Below are 16,500 nucleotides of genomic sequence, written 5' to 3'. Positions count from 1 at the left end.
TTAGGTACAGTAGGGTTGAGGGACAAGTTTATTGGGAGGTAAGTTTGAATGGAGAAAAACTGGAGGAAGTGAAGTGTTTTAGATATCTGGGAGTGGATTTGGCAGTGGATTAAACCATGGAAGCGGAAGTGAGTCAGAGGGTGAGGGAGGGGGCGAAAATCCTGGGAGCCTTAAAGAATGTGTGGAAGGCAAGAACATTATCTCGGATAGCAAAAATGGGTATGTTTGAAGGAATAGTGGTTCCATCAATGTTATATGGTTGCGAGGCGTGGGCTGTAGATAGAGTTGTGTGGAGGGTGGATGTGTTTGAAATGAGATGTTTGAGGACAATATGTGGTGTGAGGTGGTTTGATTGAGTAAGTAATGAAAGGGTAAGAGAGATGTGTGGTAATAAAAAGAGTGTGGTTAAGAGAGCAGAAGAGGGTGTTTTGAAATGGTTTGGTCACATGGAGAGAATGAGTGATGAAAGATTGACCAAGAGGATATATGTGTCAGAGGTGGAGGGAATGAGGAGAAGTGGGAGACCAAATTGGAGGTGGAAAGATGGAGTGAAAAAGATTTTGAGCGATCGGGGCCTGAACATGCAGGAGGGTGAAAGGTGTGCAAGGAATAGAGTGAATTGGAACGATGTGGTATACCGGGGTCGACGTGCTGTCAATGTATTAAACCAAGGCATGTGAAGTGTCTGGGGTAAACCATGAAAAGTTTTTGTGGGGCCTGGATGTGAAAAGGGAGGTGTGGTGTCAGTGCATTATACATGGCAGCTAGAGACTGAGTGTGAACGAATGTGGCCTTTGTTGTCTTTTCCTAGCGCTACCTAGTGTGCATGATGGGGGGAGACAAAATATAATAAAATAAATAAAATAAAAACCTGTTATTGTTTACTTATACTTTGTCAGGTTAACATCACCATTCACAGGCTGTAAAACATCAAGTATATGGTATCATTAATTACAAGTTTGTATCAGCATGGGAAAGAAATTCTACACCTAAGGGAACCCCATCTCTTGAACTTTATCCTGTATCATACAACTTTTTTACGTTTAGAATTCATAGTTTCCTCTGCCTATTAGAGCGCATATGGAGAAATGTTCTCAGAACATGAACTTTATATGGGTCAAGGTTCTTTAGTCATCTACCGATGCCTTTTCTAGCAGTATCAGTGCATGCCATACCTCCTCCACATATCATGTTACTGGTGTAAAAACATTATTGAATATGTCATTCAGTTCCTCACAGATATTTATGTCATCTTTTATGCTCTCAGAATAACTTATGAGTGAAGTCACTATGGCTGAAACCAGAATGTCTGCCAAAGTGCAAACTAGATTTCTTAAGAGAGAATTTCATCTCAGTCTTTAATTTGGCTCTTCAGAGTGTGGCATCTTCTGGTCCAGTTGCACCATACCCATCGTGAGGCTGCTCAGCAAAAGACAGAGGTGCCAGATCAGATGAACCTTGGTGAGATGTGGCAGAACCATTCCAATCCATTGATGGCCTATGGTTTTCATGCTGTGCCTTTTCCTGGCTGGCAATTGGTAGGTTCCGTATAGGCAAGATGATTTGCCACATGTTTACTTTGATTTTTTTTATTCATATTTGGTAATTTTTATACATGCTTGCTTTTATCACCTTAGCTTGGTAATGTCAGGAATGGATGACTGAACCAGTCCAGCATAGTGAGTTAGTGTCAAGAAAAGATGATGAATGGCATCAATTGCTTACATCCACTCTGTTATGTATAAGCACCAAAAGTAGAGGCATATATCCACAGCCAACCACTCCACAGACCTTACTCAGGTTTTACCACTTCACATGCCCTCATTCAGCCCATCAACCCCTATAGACCAATTTGTATTCAAAGCCTATGACTTGTGCAGGTGCAGCACTGTTGGAACTACTATACCATCATATTCACCCATCTTTCTCAGTGCATCCAAGACATTTTCCCTTCACCCTCCCTATTTCATTTCATCTCTCATAGTTCTGTCTATTAACCTATCCAGGTCATCAAGGTTCTCTCAGTTGAAAACCACTCTTCAGCTTACCTGTGTCTCTCTCCCTTTTGCACCTGATGTCCTTACTTTAATTCACATTAACTCTCTACTTCCTCCATATGTATACATGCTTCCAAACTCTGCAGTTTCTCGAGTCTGCCACCATCGCCATGTCCTCAGCAAACAACTGACTCACGTTCTATGCCCACCACCCTTAACATACTGCAGAACTACTCCTGTCTCCAAGACCATTTCATTTCTCTTTGTCATGATCCCATCCATGAACAGCCATGGTATTGTCACAGACCCACCATCACCTGTAACCACACATCCTCCTCCCTTCCTGCTCATACACATATCTTACTGTCTCAGAAAAAATTATTATTGCTTTTATTGGTTTTCCTACTACACCACAAGTTATCTCTATTAACCTTCATATATGCTTTAACCAGAACCATAATTACCACATATATCCCTGGGGATAGGGGAGAAAGAATACTTCCCACGCATTCCTCACGTGTCGTAGAAGGCAACTAAAGGGGACGGGAGTGGGGGGCCAGAAACCCTCCCCTCCTTGTATCTAACTTTCTAAAAGGGGAAACAGAAGAAGGAGTCACGTGGGGAGTGCTCATCCTCCTCGAAGGCTCAGATTGGGGGTGTCTAAATGTGTGTGGATGTAACCAAGATGAGAAAAAAGGAGAGATAGGTAGTATGTTTGAGGAAAGGAACCTGGATGTTTTGGCTCTGAGTGAAACGAAGCTCAAGGGTAAAGGGGAAGAGTGGTTTGGGAATGTCTTGGGAGTAAAGTCAGGGGTTAGTGAGAGGACAAGAGCAAGGGAAGGAGTAGCACTACTCCTGAAACAGGAGTTGTGGGAGTATGTGATAAGAGTGTAAGAAAGTAAATTCTAGATTGATATGGGCAAAACTGAAAGTTGATGGAGAAAGATGGGTGATTATTGGTGCATATGCACCTGGGCATGAGAAGAAAGATCATGAGAGGCAAGTGTTTTGGGAGCAGCTGAATGAGTGTGTTAGTGGTTTTGATGCACACGATGGGTTATAGTGATGGGTGATTTAAATGCAAAGGTGAATAATGTGGAAGTTGAGGGAATAATTGGTATACATGGGGTGTTCATTGTTGTAAATGGAAATGGTGAAGAGCTTGTAGATTTATGTGCTGGTGATTGGGAATACCTGGTTTAAAAAGCAAGATATACATATGTATACGTATGTAAGTAGGAGAGATGGCCAGAGAGCGTTATTGGATTACATGTTAATTGATAGGCGTACGAAAGAGAGACTTTTGGATGTTAATGAGCTGAGAGGTGCAACTGGAGGGATGTCTGATCATTATCTTGTGGAGGCGAAGGTGAAGATTTGTAGGGGTTTTCAGAAAAGAAGAGAGAACGTTGAGGTAAAGAGAGTGGTGAGAGTAAGTGAGCTTGGGAAGGAGACTTGTGTGAGAAAGTACCAGGAGGGACTGAGTACAGAATGGAAAAAGGTGAGAACAAAGGAGGTAAGGGGAGTGGGGAAGGAATGGGATGTATTTAGGGAAGCAGTGATGGCTTGCGCAAAAGATGCTTGTGGCATGAGAAGCGTGGGAGGTGGGTTGATTAGAAAGGGTAGTGAGTGGTGGGATGAAGAATTAAGATTATTAGTGAAAGAGAAGAGAGAGGCATTTGGAAGATTTTTGCAGGGAAAAAATGCAAATGAGTGGGAGATGTATAAAAGAAAGAGGCAGGAGGTCAAGAGAAAGGTGCAAGATGTGAAAAAGAGGGCAAATGAGAGTTGGGGTGAGAGAGTATCATTAAATTTTAGGGAGAATAAAAAGATGTTTTGGAAGGAGGTAAATAAAGTGCGTAAGACAAGGGAGCAAATGGGAACTTCAAGGAAGGGGGCTAATGGGGAGGTGATAACAAGTATTGGTGATGTGAGAAGGAGGTGGAGTGAGTACTTTGAAGATTTGTTGAATGTGTTTGATGATAGAGTGGCAGATTTAGGGTGTTTTGGTCGAGGTGGTGTACAAAGTGAGAGGGTTAGGGAAAATGATTTGGTAAACAGAGAAGAGGTAGTAAAAGCTTTGCGGAAGATGAAAGCCAGCAAGGCAGCAGGTTTGGATGGTATTGCAGTGGAATTTATTAAAAAAGGGGGTGACTGTATTGTTGACTGGTTGGTAAGGTTATTTAATGTATGTATGATTCAGGGTTTAATTTGTTTATGGATGGGGTTGTTAGGGAGGTGAATGCAAGAGTTTTGGAGAGAGGGGCAAGTATGCAGTCTGTTGGGGATGAGAGAGCTTGGGAAGTGAGTCAGTTGTTGTTCGCTGATGATACAGCGCTGGTGGCTGATTCAGGTGAGAAACTGCAGAAGCTGTTGACTGAGTTTGGTAAAGTGTGTGAAAGAAGAAAGTTAAGAGTAAATGTGAATAAGAGCAAGGTTATTAGGTACAGTAGGGTTGAGGGACAAGTTTATTGGGAGGTAAGTTTGAATGGAGAAAAACTGGAGGAAGTGAAGTGTTTTAGATATCTGGGAGTGGATTTGGCAGTGGATTAAACCATGGAAGCGGAAGTGAGTCAGAGGGTGAGGGAGGGGGCGAAAATCCTGGGAGCCTTAAAGAATGTGTGGAAGGCAAGAACATTATCTCGGATAGCAAAAATGGGTATGTTTGAAGGAATAGTGGTTCCATCAATGTTATATGGTTGCGAGGCGTGGGCTGTAGATAGAGTTGTGTGGAGGGTGGATGTGTTTGAAATGAGATGTTTGAGGACAATATGTGGTGTGAGGTGGTTTGATTGAGTAAGTAATGAAAGGGTAAGAGAGATGTGTGGTAATAAAAAGAGTGTGGTTAAGAGAGCAGAAGAGGGTGTTTTGAAATGGTTTGGTCACATGGAGAGAATGAGTGATGAAAGATTGACCAAGAGGATATATGTGTCAGAGGTGGAGGGAATGAGGAGAAGTGGGAGACCAAATTGGAGGTGGAAAGATGGAGTGAACAAGATTTTGAGCGATCGGGGCCTGAACATGCAGGAGGGTGAAAGGTGTGCAAGGAATAGAGTGAATTGGAACGATGTGGTATACCGGGGTCGACATGCTGTCAATGTATTAAACCAAGGCATGTGAAGTGTCTGGGGTAAACCATGAAAAGTTTTGTGGGGCCTGGATGTGAAAAGGGAGCTGTGGTGTCAGTGCATTATACACGGCAGCTAGAGACTGAGTGTGAACGAATGTGGCCTTTGTTGTCTTTTCCTAGCGCTACCTAGTGTGCATGATGGGGGGAGACAAAATATAATAAAATAAATAAAATAAAAACCTGTTATTGTTTACTTATACTTTGTCAGGTTAACATCACCATTCACAGGCTGTAAAACATCAAGTATATGGTATCATTAATTACAAGTTTGTATCAGCATGGGAAAGAAATTCTACACCTAAGGGAACCCCATCTCTTGAACTTTATCCTGTATCATACAACTTTTTTACGTTTAGAATTCATAGTTTCCTCTGCCTATTAGAGCGCATATGGAGAAATGTTCTCAGAACATGAACTTTATGTGGGTCAAGGTTCTTTAGTCATCTACCAATGCCTTTTCTAGCAGTATCAGTGCATGCCATACCTCCTCCACATATCATGTTACTGGTGTAAAAACATTATTGAATATGTCATTCAGTACCTCACAGATATTTATGTCATCTTTTATGCTCTCAGAATAACTTATGAGTGAAGTCACTATGGCTGAAACCAGAATGTCTACCAAAGTGCAAACTAGATTTCTTAAGAGAGAATTTCATCTCAGTCTTTAATTTGGCTCTTCAGAGTGTGGCATCTTCTGGTCCAGTTGCACCATACCCATCGTGAGGCTGCTCAGCAAAAGACAGAGGTGCCAGATCAGATGAACCTTGGTGAGATGTGGCAGAACCATTCCAATCCATTGATGGCCTATGGTTTTCATGCTGTGCCTTTTCCTGGCTGGCAATTGGTAGGTTCCGTATAGGCAAGATGATTTGCCACATGTTTACTTTGATTTTTTTTATTCATATTTGGTAATTTTTATACATGCTTGCTTTTATCACCTTAGCTTGGTAATGTCAGGAATGGATGACTGAACCAGTCCAGCATAGTGAGTTAGTGTCAAGAAAAGATGATGAATGGCATCAATTGCTTACATCCACTCTGTTATGTATAAGCACCAAAAGTAGAGGCATATATCCACAGCCAACCACTCCACAGACCTTACTCAGGTTTTACCACTTCACATGCCCTCATTCAGCCCATCAACCCCTATAGACCAATTTGTATTCAAAGCCTATGACTTGTGCAGGTGCAGCACTGTTGGAACTACTATACCATCATATTCACCCATCTTTCTCAGTGCATCCAAGACATTTTCCCTTCACCCTCCCTATTTCATTTCATCTCTCATAGTTCTGTCTATTAACCTATCCAGGTCATCAAGGTTCTCTCAGTTGAAAACCACTCTTCAGCTTACCTGTGTCTCTCTCCCTTTTGCACCTGATGTCCTTACTTTAATTCACATTAACTCTCTACTTCCTCCATATGTATACATGCTTCCAAACTCTGCAGTTTCTCGAGTCTGCCACCATCGCCATGTCCTCAGCAAACAACTGACTCACGTTCTATGCCCACCACCCTTAACATACTGCAGAACTACTCCTGTCTCCAAGACCATTTCATTTCTCTTTGTCATGATCCCATCCATGAACAGCCATGGTATTGTCACAGACCCACCATCACCTGTAACCACACATCCTCCTCCCTTCCTGCTCATACACATATCTTACTGTCTCAGAAAAAATTATTATTGCTTTTATTGGTTTTCCTACTACACCACATGTTATCTCTATTAACCTTCATATATGCTTTAACCAGAACCATAATTACCACATATATCCCTGGGGATAGGGGAGAAAGAATACTTCCCACGCATTCCTCACGTGTCGTAGAAGGCGACTAAAGGGGACGGGAGTGGGGGGCCAGAAACCCTCCCCTCCTTGTATCTAACTTTCTAAAAGGGGAAACAGAAGAAGGAGTCACGTGGGGAGTGCTCATCCTCCTCGAAGGCTCAGATTGGGGGTGTCTAAATGTGTGTGGATGTAACCAAGATGAGAAAAAAGGAGAGATAGGTAGTATGTTTGAGGAAAGGAACCTGGATGTTTTGGCTCTGAGTGAAATGAAGCTCAAGGTTAAAGGGGAAGAGTGGTTTGGGAATGTCTTGGGAGTAAAGTCAGGGGTTAGTGAGAGGACAAGAGCAAGGGAAGGAGTAGCACTACTCCTGAAACAGGAGTTGTGGGAGTATGTGATAAGAGTGTAAGAAAGTAAATTCTAGATTGATATGGGCAAAACTGAAAGTTGATGGAGAAAGATGGGTGATTATTGGTGCATATGCACCTGGGCATGAGAAGAAAGATCATGAGAGGCAAGTGTTTTGGGAGCAGCTGAATGAGTGTGTTAGTGGTTTTGATGCACACGACCGGGTTATAGTGATGGGTGATTTAAATGCAAAGGTGAATAATGTGGAAGTTGAGGGAATAATTGGTATACATGGGGTGTTCATTGTTGTAAATGGAAATGGTGAAGAGCTTGTAGATTTATGTGCTGGTGATTGGGAATACCTGGTTTAAAAAGCAAGATATACATAAGTATACGTATGTAAGTAGGAGAGATGGCCAGAGAGCGTTATTGGATTACATGTTAATTGATAGGCGTACGAAAGAGAGACTTTTGGATGTTAATGAGCTGAGAGGTGCAACTGGAGGGATGTCTGATCATGATCTTGTGGAGGCGAAGGTGAAGATTTGTAGGGGTTTTCAGAAAAGAAGAGAGAACGTTGAGGTAAAGAGAGTGGTGAGAGTAAGTGAGCTTGGGAAGGAGACTTGTGTGAGAAAGTACCAGGAGGGACTGAGTACAGAATGGAAAAAGGTGAGAACAAAGGAGGTAAGGGGAGTGGGGAAGGAATGGGATGTATTTAGGGAAGCAGTGATGGCTTGCGCAAAAGATGCTTGTGGCATGAGAAGCGTGGGAGGTGGGTTGATTAGAAAGGGTAGTGAGTGGTGGGATGAAGAATTAAGATTATTAGTGAAAGAGAAGAGAGAGGCATTTGGAAGATTTTTGCAGGGAAAAAATGCAAATGAATGGGAGATGTATAAAAGAAAGAGGCAGGAGGTCAAGAGAAAGGTGCAAGATGTGAAAAAGAGGGCAAATGAGAGTTGGGGTGAGAGAGTATCATTAAATTTTAGGGAGAATAAAAAGATGTTTTGGAAGGAGGTAAATAAAGTGCGTAAGACAAGGGAGCAAATGGGAACTTCAAGGAAGGGGGCTAATGGGGAGGTGATAACAAGTATTGGTGATGTGAGAAGGAGGTGGAGTGAGTACTTTGAAGATTTGTTGAATGTGTTTGATGATAGAGTGGCAGATTTAGGGTGTTTTGGTCGAGGTGGTGTACAAAGTGAGAGGGTTAGGGAAAATGATTTGGTAAACAGAGAAGAGGTAGTAAAAGCTTTGCGGAAGATGAAAGCCAGCAAGGCAGCAGGTTTGGATGGTATTGCAGTGGAATATATTAAAAAAGGGGGTGACTGTATTGTTGACTGGTTGGGAAGGTTATTTAATGTATGTATGATTCAGGGTTTAATTTGTTTATGGATGGGGTTGTTAGGGAGGTAAATGCAAGAGTTTTGGAAAGAGGGGCAAGTATGAAGTCTGTTGGGGATGAGAGAGCTTGGGAAGTGAGTCAGTTGTTGTTCGCTGATGATACAGCGCTGGTGGCTGATTCATGTGAGAAACTGCAGAAGCTGGTGACTGAGTTTGGAAAAGTGTGTGGAAGAAGAAAGTTAAGAGTAAATGTGAATAAGAGCAAGGTTATTAGGTACAGTAGGGTTGAGGGTCAAGTCAATTGGGAGGTGAGTTTGAATGGAGAAAAACTGGAGGAAGTGAAGTGTTTTAGATATCTGGGAGTGGATCTGGCAGTGGATGGAACCATGGAAGCGGAAGTGGATCATAGGGTGGGGGAGGGGGCGAAAATCCTGGGGGCCTTGAAGAATGTGTGGAAGTCGAGAACATTATCTCGGAAAGCAAAAATGGGTGTGTTTGAAGGAATGGTGGTTCCAACAATGTTGTATGGTTGCGAGGCGTGGGCTATGGATAGAGTTGTGCGCAGGAGGATGGATGTGCTGGAAATGAGATGTTTGAGGACAGTGTGTGGTGTGAGGTGGTTTGATCGAGTGAGTAACGTAAGGGTAAGAGAGATGTGTGGAAATAAAAAGAGCGTGGTTGAGAGAGCAGAAGAGGGTGTTTTGAAGTGGTTTGGGCACAGAGAGAGGATGAGTGAGGAAAGATTGACCAAGAGGATATATGTGTCGGAGGTGGAGGGAACAAGGAGAAGAGGGAGACCAAATTGGAGGTGGAAAGATGGAGTGAAAAAGATTTTGTGTGATCGGGGCCTGAACATGCAGGAGGGTGAAAGGAGGGCAAGGAATAGAGTGAATTGGAGCGATGTGGTATACCGGGGTTGATGTGCTGTCATTGGATTGAAGCAGGGCATGTGAAGCGTCTGGGGTAAACCATGGAAAGCTGTGGAGGTATGTATATTTGCGTATGTGGACGTATGTATATACATGTGTATGGGGGGGGGTTGGGCCATTTCTTTCGTCTGTTTCCTTGCGCTACCTCGCAAACGCGGGAGACAGCGACAAAGTATAATAAAAAAAAAAAATGATTCAGGGTAAGGTGCCTGAGGATTGGTGGTATGCTTGCATAGTGCCATTGTACAAAGGCAAAGGGGATAAGAGTGAGTGCTCAAATTACAGAGGTATAAGTTTGTTGAGTATTCCTAGTAAATTATATGGGTGGGTATTGATTGAGAGGGTGAAGGCATGTACAGAGCATCAGATTGGGGAAGAGCAGTGTGGTTTCAGAAGTGGTAGAGGATGTGTGGATCAGGTGTTTGCTTTGAAGAATGTATGTGAGAAATACTTAGAAAAGCAAATGGATTTGTATGTAGCATTTATGGATCTGGAGAAGGCATATGATAGAGTTGATAGAGATGCTCTGTGGAAGGTATTAAGAATATATGGTGTGGGAGGCAAGTTGTTAGAAGCAGTGAAAAGTTTTTATCGAGGATGTAAGGCATGTGTACGTGTAGGAAGAGAGGAAAGTGATTGGTTCTCAGTGAATGTAGGTTTGCGGCAGGGGTGTGTGATGTCTCCATGGCTGTTTAATTTGTTTATGGATGGGGTTGTTAGGGAGGTGAATGCAAGAGTTTTGGAAAGAGGGGCAAGTATGAAGTCTGTTGTGGATGAGAGAGCTTGGGAAGTGAGTCAGTTGTTGTTCGCTGATGATACAGCGTTGGTGGCTGATTCATGTGAGAAACTGCAGAAGCTGGTGACTGAGTTTGGTAAAGTGTGTGAAAGAAGAAAGTTAAGAGTAAATGTGAATAAGAGTAAGGTTATTAGGTACAGTAGGGTTGAGGGCCAAGTCAATTGGGAGGTAAGTTTGAATGGAGAAAAACTGGAGGAAGTAAAGTGTTTTAGATATCTGGGAGTGGATCTGGCAGCGGACGGAACCATGGAAGCGGAAGTGAATCATAGGGTGGGGGAGGGGGCGAAAATTCTGGGAGCCTTGAAGAATGTTTGGAAGTCGAGAACATTATCTCGGAAAGCAAAAATGGGTATGTTTGAAGGAGTAGTGGTTCCAACAATGTTGTATGGTTGCGAGGCGTGGGATATGGATAGAGCTGTGGGCAGGAGGGTGGATGTGCTGGAAATGAGATGTTTGAGGACAATATGTGGTGTGAGGTGGTTTGATCAAGTAAGTAATGTAAGGGTAAGAGAGATGTGTGGAAATAAAAGAGTGTGGTTGAGAGAGCAGAAGAGGGTGTTTTGAAATGGTTTGGTCACATGGAGAGAATGAGTGAGGAAAGATTGACCAAGAGGATATATGTGTCTGAGGTGGAGGGAATGAGGAGAAGTGGGAGACCAAATTGGAGGTGGAAAGATGGAATGAAAAAGATTTTGAGTGATCGGGGCCTGAACATGCAGGAGGGTGAAAGGCGTGCAAGGAATAGAGTGAATTGGAACGATGTCATGTACCAGAGCCGATGTGCTGTCAATGGATTGAACCAGGGCATGTGAAGCGTCTGGGGTAAACCATGGAAAGTTCTGTGGGACGTGGATGTTGAAAGGGAGCTGTGGTTTCGGTGCATTATTACATGACAGCTAGAGACTGAGTGTGAACAAATGGGGCCTTTGTTGTCTTTCCTAGCGCTACCTCACACACATGAGGGGGGAGGGGATTGTTATTCCATGTGTGGCGAGGTGGCGATGGGAATGAATAAAGGAAGACAGTATGAATTTATGTACATGTTTATATATGTATATATCTGTGTGTGTGTATATATATATATGTGTACATCGAGATGTATAGGTATGTATATTTGCGTGTGTGGACGTGTATGTATATACATGTGTATGTGGGTGGGTTGGGCCAGTCTTTCGTTTGTTTCCTTGCGCTACCTTGCTAATGCGGGAGACAGCGACAAAGCAAAATAAATAAATAAAAATAAACCCCTCTGTTTCTTTAAATATTTCTCACATAGATTCTTCAAAACAACCACCTAGTCCACACATCCTCTACCATTCATAAAACATTGCTTCTTCCTAGTCTCATGCCCTGTGCATTCCACTGCCCTTTAATTCACCATCATTACATGCAACTTTGCAGGTGTATTCAGTAGACATATACCTTTGTAATTTTAGTTTTCTTTTTTGTCCCTCTTGCATTCTGCCAGTCCTCAGGTACCTCACCTGTGCCATACATGCATTGAAACTCCTAACTAACCAATTAAGAATACTGCCACCCCTTTCTATTTATCTATCTATATCTCTGACACCTATTCCATGTGGGAGCTCCCTCACGGGGGTGGCCAAAGCAAGAGTCTCCATAATTGTTGAACTTCAGTGCTCTTAATCTTTAGTTCCTTAACCTGAACAAGCCACTGGCAGAGAGCAACTCTAGCATACTGTTTGCAGAGGCTTGTAACTAATCTTCCTACCAATTAATTTTACGTAAAGATTCTACCTAATCTTCCTGCTTGATGTTCTGACCTACTACTGATACCTAATTCTCCCAGCTAATGCACCTACCTACTTCATGTACCTAATGCTCCTGTTTAACATTCCTACCTTCTTGTTCTATCTGTTGTTCTTACTATTTTGCCAAAAGGTAGGTCTAGTGTATAATACTCATCAGTGGAAAATCTAGAGTTACGAAGAATGAGTTGTGTGAGTTTAAGTGTTGTCAAGTGTTAAGGTTGACAAGGAGAGATTATATACTTATTGACAGTGCAATGGCTTTGAAAATTGGCTGAGAGATGGCTGAGAAGTAAATCTGACCCTAGTAAGATGGTATGGTGGCAGAAGTGGGGTGTCTGGGACTGGAGGTATTCAAAAGAGCCAGGGTATATGGTTTTGTGAAAACAGTATGGGAGGTAAAAGCCTTGCATATGATGATGTGAGGCAAACAGGCTGGATTGGATGAGATTCCATTTGTATTTCTCATAAAGGTAGGTATTAATTCAAAGGCAACCACCGACCAAGGAAGTATGCTACTAGTACTACCTGCCTGAGTATCGGGTGGGTTAGTGATGGCTGCATAGTGAGCCAGTAGTTCAGTGGTTGTCAAGTTACACTGCTTTGGCCCTGGTAGCAGTCTTTTCTTTCTGCCTCACCCAAACATGGATTGCTGGTATTCTGTCTACAAACATACAATCTCTCCTTGTCAACAATAACACTTGATAACACTTAACTCACACAGCTCATTCCTCTTTTTTTTTTTCTTTTTCAAACTATTCGCCATTTCCCGCATTAGCGAGGTAGCGTTAAGAACAGAGGACTGGGCCTTTGAGGGAACATCCTCACCTGGCCCCCTTCTCTGTTCCTTCTTTTGGAAAAAAAAAAAAAAAAGATATTCCTGCCATGTGCACTATGCGCTAGCTCTGCCTTTTGGCAAAATGGTAGAAGCAGTAGATAACAGTAGTAAACAGGAACATTTAGGCAGGAGCATTAGGTAAATACATTTTGTAGTAGTTAGAAGGAATATTAGGTACGAGACTCTGCAAATACTGCGCAAGAGTTGCCCTCTGATAGTTGCATGTTGAGGGTGAAGCACTAAAGGCTAAGAAGTGGTATTGGAGTCCACTAGCTATGGAGACTCTGTTGTCATGGCTACCCCTTGAGGGAGTTCCAGTTGGAACAGGCATCAGAGATAGAGATAGATGGATAGGTACACATTATTATGTACATAACATATAATTCTTGTTTTTCCCAGGTCTGTGATTGGAGTGTTGAGGAAATCTACTTATTGATAGAGACTTTTATCAATTGGGAGCTGCAACCTCGCAGTTTACAATCAGCAGGAAAGTCCATGACAAAGGTTGCTAGTGAAGTGTTACAAACTCAAGGTTTTGACAAAACTCCTGTGCAGTGCCAGGATAAATGGCATTATCTTGTAGCAGCATTTCGGCATGGAGGCTACAGGCAGTTTGCTGATCAGTTGAATCTGATCCACCTTCTGGCACCTTCCTTGTTGCATCCTTATCTGGCTCCTTTACATCCAAACACCAGAGCTACTAAAAACCATCATCCACAACTAGATGGTCAGACCACTTATTTTACACGGGGTGACCAAACATTACAAGTTACAGGAGTTCAGTCACAATCCATGTGTAAAGAGCAGTCATCAAAGCACTCTTCAAAAAAGATAAAGGTAGAAAGCACAGAAATGAATGTGTTGACATATGCAGAAGAGGATTTAGGAGATGAAACCAACATTAGTGGAAATGTAGCTTCGTATGTACAAATTAATGTTCCCCAGCAGTCTACCCTAAAACAGTGCCATGTCCAAGTTTCAGTGGATGAAATGAGGGACTGGGGACAAGAGGAAGATAAGCATGTCACTTCCCTTTGTGAAACCTCTTTTGATATAAAGGAAGAACCAAAAGATTTAGACTTTATAAAGACTTCAGTTGCAGTTTCTCCTCAAGCAAAAAATTTCAGAAAAAATGCCCGAGGTCGGGGACGAAAATCTGGTAGAGGACGAGGCAGGCTGAAAGCAGACAGTTTGCCCTCCAACAAAATGAAAACACTCAGTTCTTCAGTAGGACCAGTTACCTACATATTCCATTTTTCTGGTGAATCACAGGAAGATACTGTTCAAGTGGAAGTATTAAGTGTAACAGAAAGTGAAAATGCCAGATTGGTAGAGTGTCGTACTGTGGAAGGTGTTATTCCAACAAGAACCATTAAGCTCCACTATCCCCTCAGTTATAAATTGCCAAGTGGCCTTACACACATGTATATTCCCAAGACAATGGTTCATCCCGATATACCCGTTGCAAACAAAGCACATTTGCCTCATTCATCTAAAATACTTTCCATTCCTAATCTTGAAATGTATAGTTCATCATCACTCAACCTTTCTTCACAGTCAGGCTCAAAAGAAGAGTCTAAGGAGATTGAAAGTAAAGAAAATGGTTTGGCTGAAATTGACTGTGAATCCTCTGATCTCCCAGTTGGGTCATTTATTAATAAAGAGGGATCAGAAAAATGGGAGGTTATGAAATTGTTAGCACAGTATAGTCATCAGTGCCGACAGGAAAAGACAAGGTTGCTCAATGCACTCCAAGAAAGCCATGAGCAACAGACCTTTGACCTTAAGCAAATCCTCAATGTCTTTCAGCAGCTTCGAGATTCTCTATGATAATCCAATTTTGTTTAATGTTTATTCATTTACCTGCTATGGTTTTTAGAACATTATGTTTGTAACCTTGAAGTGCATGCAGAGGCCTTAAATGCTTTGCTATATGACACCCAGAAGAACGTATAGAAAGGTTTTGCTAATCATTGCACTTGCTTCATTTTTCAAGATTAAGATATATGATTTTATACAAGAACTGAAATGTTCAAAGGATATTCTATATTTGCCATCCTGTTTTAAGGAAGGAACAATGCATATTGAATGTCAGTGAATATATGCAGTTAATGAATTATTAAAAAAATATCCACTAATAGTATAGTGATTTGTTTTTCATTTATTAGTAACTCCATTCCCACTTGCTTGAGGTGGATCATGTGCACATAGGCATGTTTTTTTGTTTTTTTTTGTGGGATTTGTATGGAACCAGGGTGCTCAACCCCACAGACTGGCAAAAGGCAGGAAAGCCTTATCCCTTCAAGTAGACATGATTCTCTGGTAATATAGTAATTCCCGTATATCTCTTACTTCTGTACCTGATTACAACAGTTAAGATTGAAATTGATCTCAGAATATTGCACATACCTGTGTAACTGTCAACTTCTTAAGACAGCCTTTTTAGGCTTAAATTGGGGCCAACTGTTCCACAAATAATACTTCTGAGAGTTTGAAACGCACAGCCATTAAGAGTTCTTAAAAAAACTAAATAGACATTTATTTGATTGAAGACAAAGAATGGAAGAGCAAGGAATTTTAATCATTATCAAACTTTGTTCATAAAGCAACCTCCAGCATTCTTAGTCTTTTCATTACAATACCCAAGGCCTAAGCTTGCATACAAAGACCTTACTATTAGTCCTCCATGAAACAGGACTAAACCACAATTGATTTCAGGTACAATAGAAAAAAAATTATCTGTACAATGGTGCATAAAGGAAACATGGAAACATTAATATTAAGATGTTGCAGTTTTGTTTCATTTTTCATGGAGGATTAGTACCAAGGTGTTAACAAGTAAGTGACATTATGGCCAACATGGAGGTACCATAGATGAAGGCTTTGTTTAAATAAGAAAAAATGCCCATGATGTGAGGCTGAGCCCCTGCATATATACTTATAAACAGTAGTAACAAGTGTACACAAGTTATAACTTCCTATGATTCATTGATTTACTCGTGTGCGATGACTGGTGGCTGAGTTTGCAAGCACCATACTAAATGAGGAATGTGGTAAGTGAAGTGATTATGTTAGTACTGACAAAACATAAACTCAGACTTGAACAGAATATCTCATTGCATTAGACGAAACCTTGTTCAGTTTAATGCCGCCAAGACCCACTTTCAATCTATCTCTCAATTGAGAATTCCTCACAACTTTCCTCTCTCCTTTGATGGTTCTGTAATTGTGCCTCCTCACTCAAAAGCATTCTTGGTATTACTGAAACATCCATTCTTTCTTGGAAACCCCACATTACTGAACTCGCTAAGTCTGCCTCTTAGGAACTGGGAGTCCTTTTTACTTGGATTGAAGAATCTAGAGCTTTTTACTGACTGTGGAATATTTTAATGATGTTTGGAAAGCTGTGTTGGAATCGACAGGGACCAGTGAAATTGGAAAACTTATCACTGACATTGGACCATAATTTATCAATGAGGAGTTTAGGCACTTTGCAAGCAAGTTTGATTTTCAGCTAAGACAATTAGTCGTAAGTACCCTCACTTGAACTGTTGAGAGTCTAAC

The 16,500-nt window shown here is 41.7% G+C and overlaps 1 protein-coding gene across 1 annotated transcript in view; it reads left to right on the top strand.

Moving 5' to 3' along the window:
- LOC139755364 (uncharacterized) overlaps positions 1–15,818 on the top strand; it is a 95,874-nt gene extending 80,056 nt beyond the window's left edge. The window contains exons 22-23 of the mRNA XM_071673549.1: positions 1,376–1,538; positions 13,336–15,818. Of these exons, the coding sequence (XP_071529650.1) occupies positions 1,376–1,538; positions 13,336–14,766 (1,594 nt within the window). The 3' untranslated portion in view covers positions 14,767–15,818. The remainder of the gene's footprint in view (positions 1–1,375; positions 1,539–13,335) is intronic.
- Positions 15,819–16,500: the final 682 nt, after the last annotated feature.

This window comes from Panulirus ornatus, chromosome 19 (genome assembly GCF_036320965.1).
Source record: "Panulirus ornatus isolate Po-2019 chromosome 19, ASM3632096v1, whole genome shotgun sequence".
Classification (NCBI taxonomy): Eukaryota; Metazoa; Arthropoda; class Malacostraca; order Decapoda; family Palinuridae; genus Panulirus; species Panulirus ornatus.
This window is presented reverse-complemented; position numbering and strand designations above follow the sequence as displayed.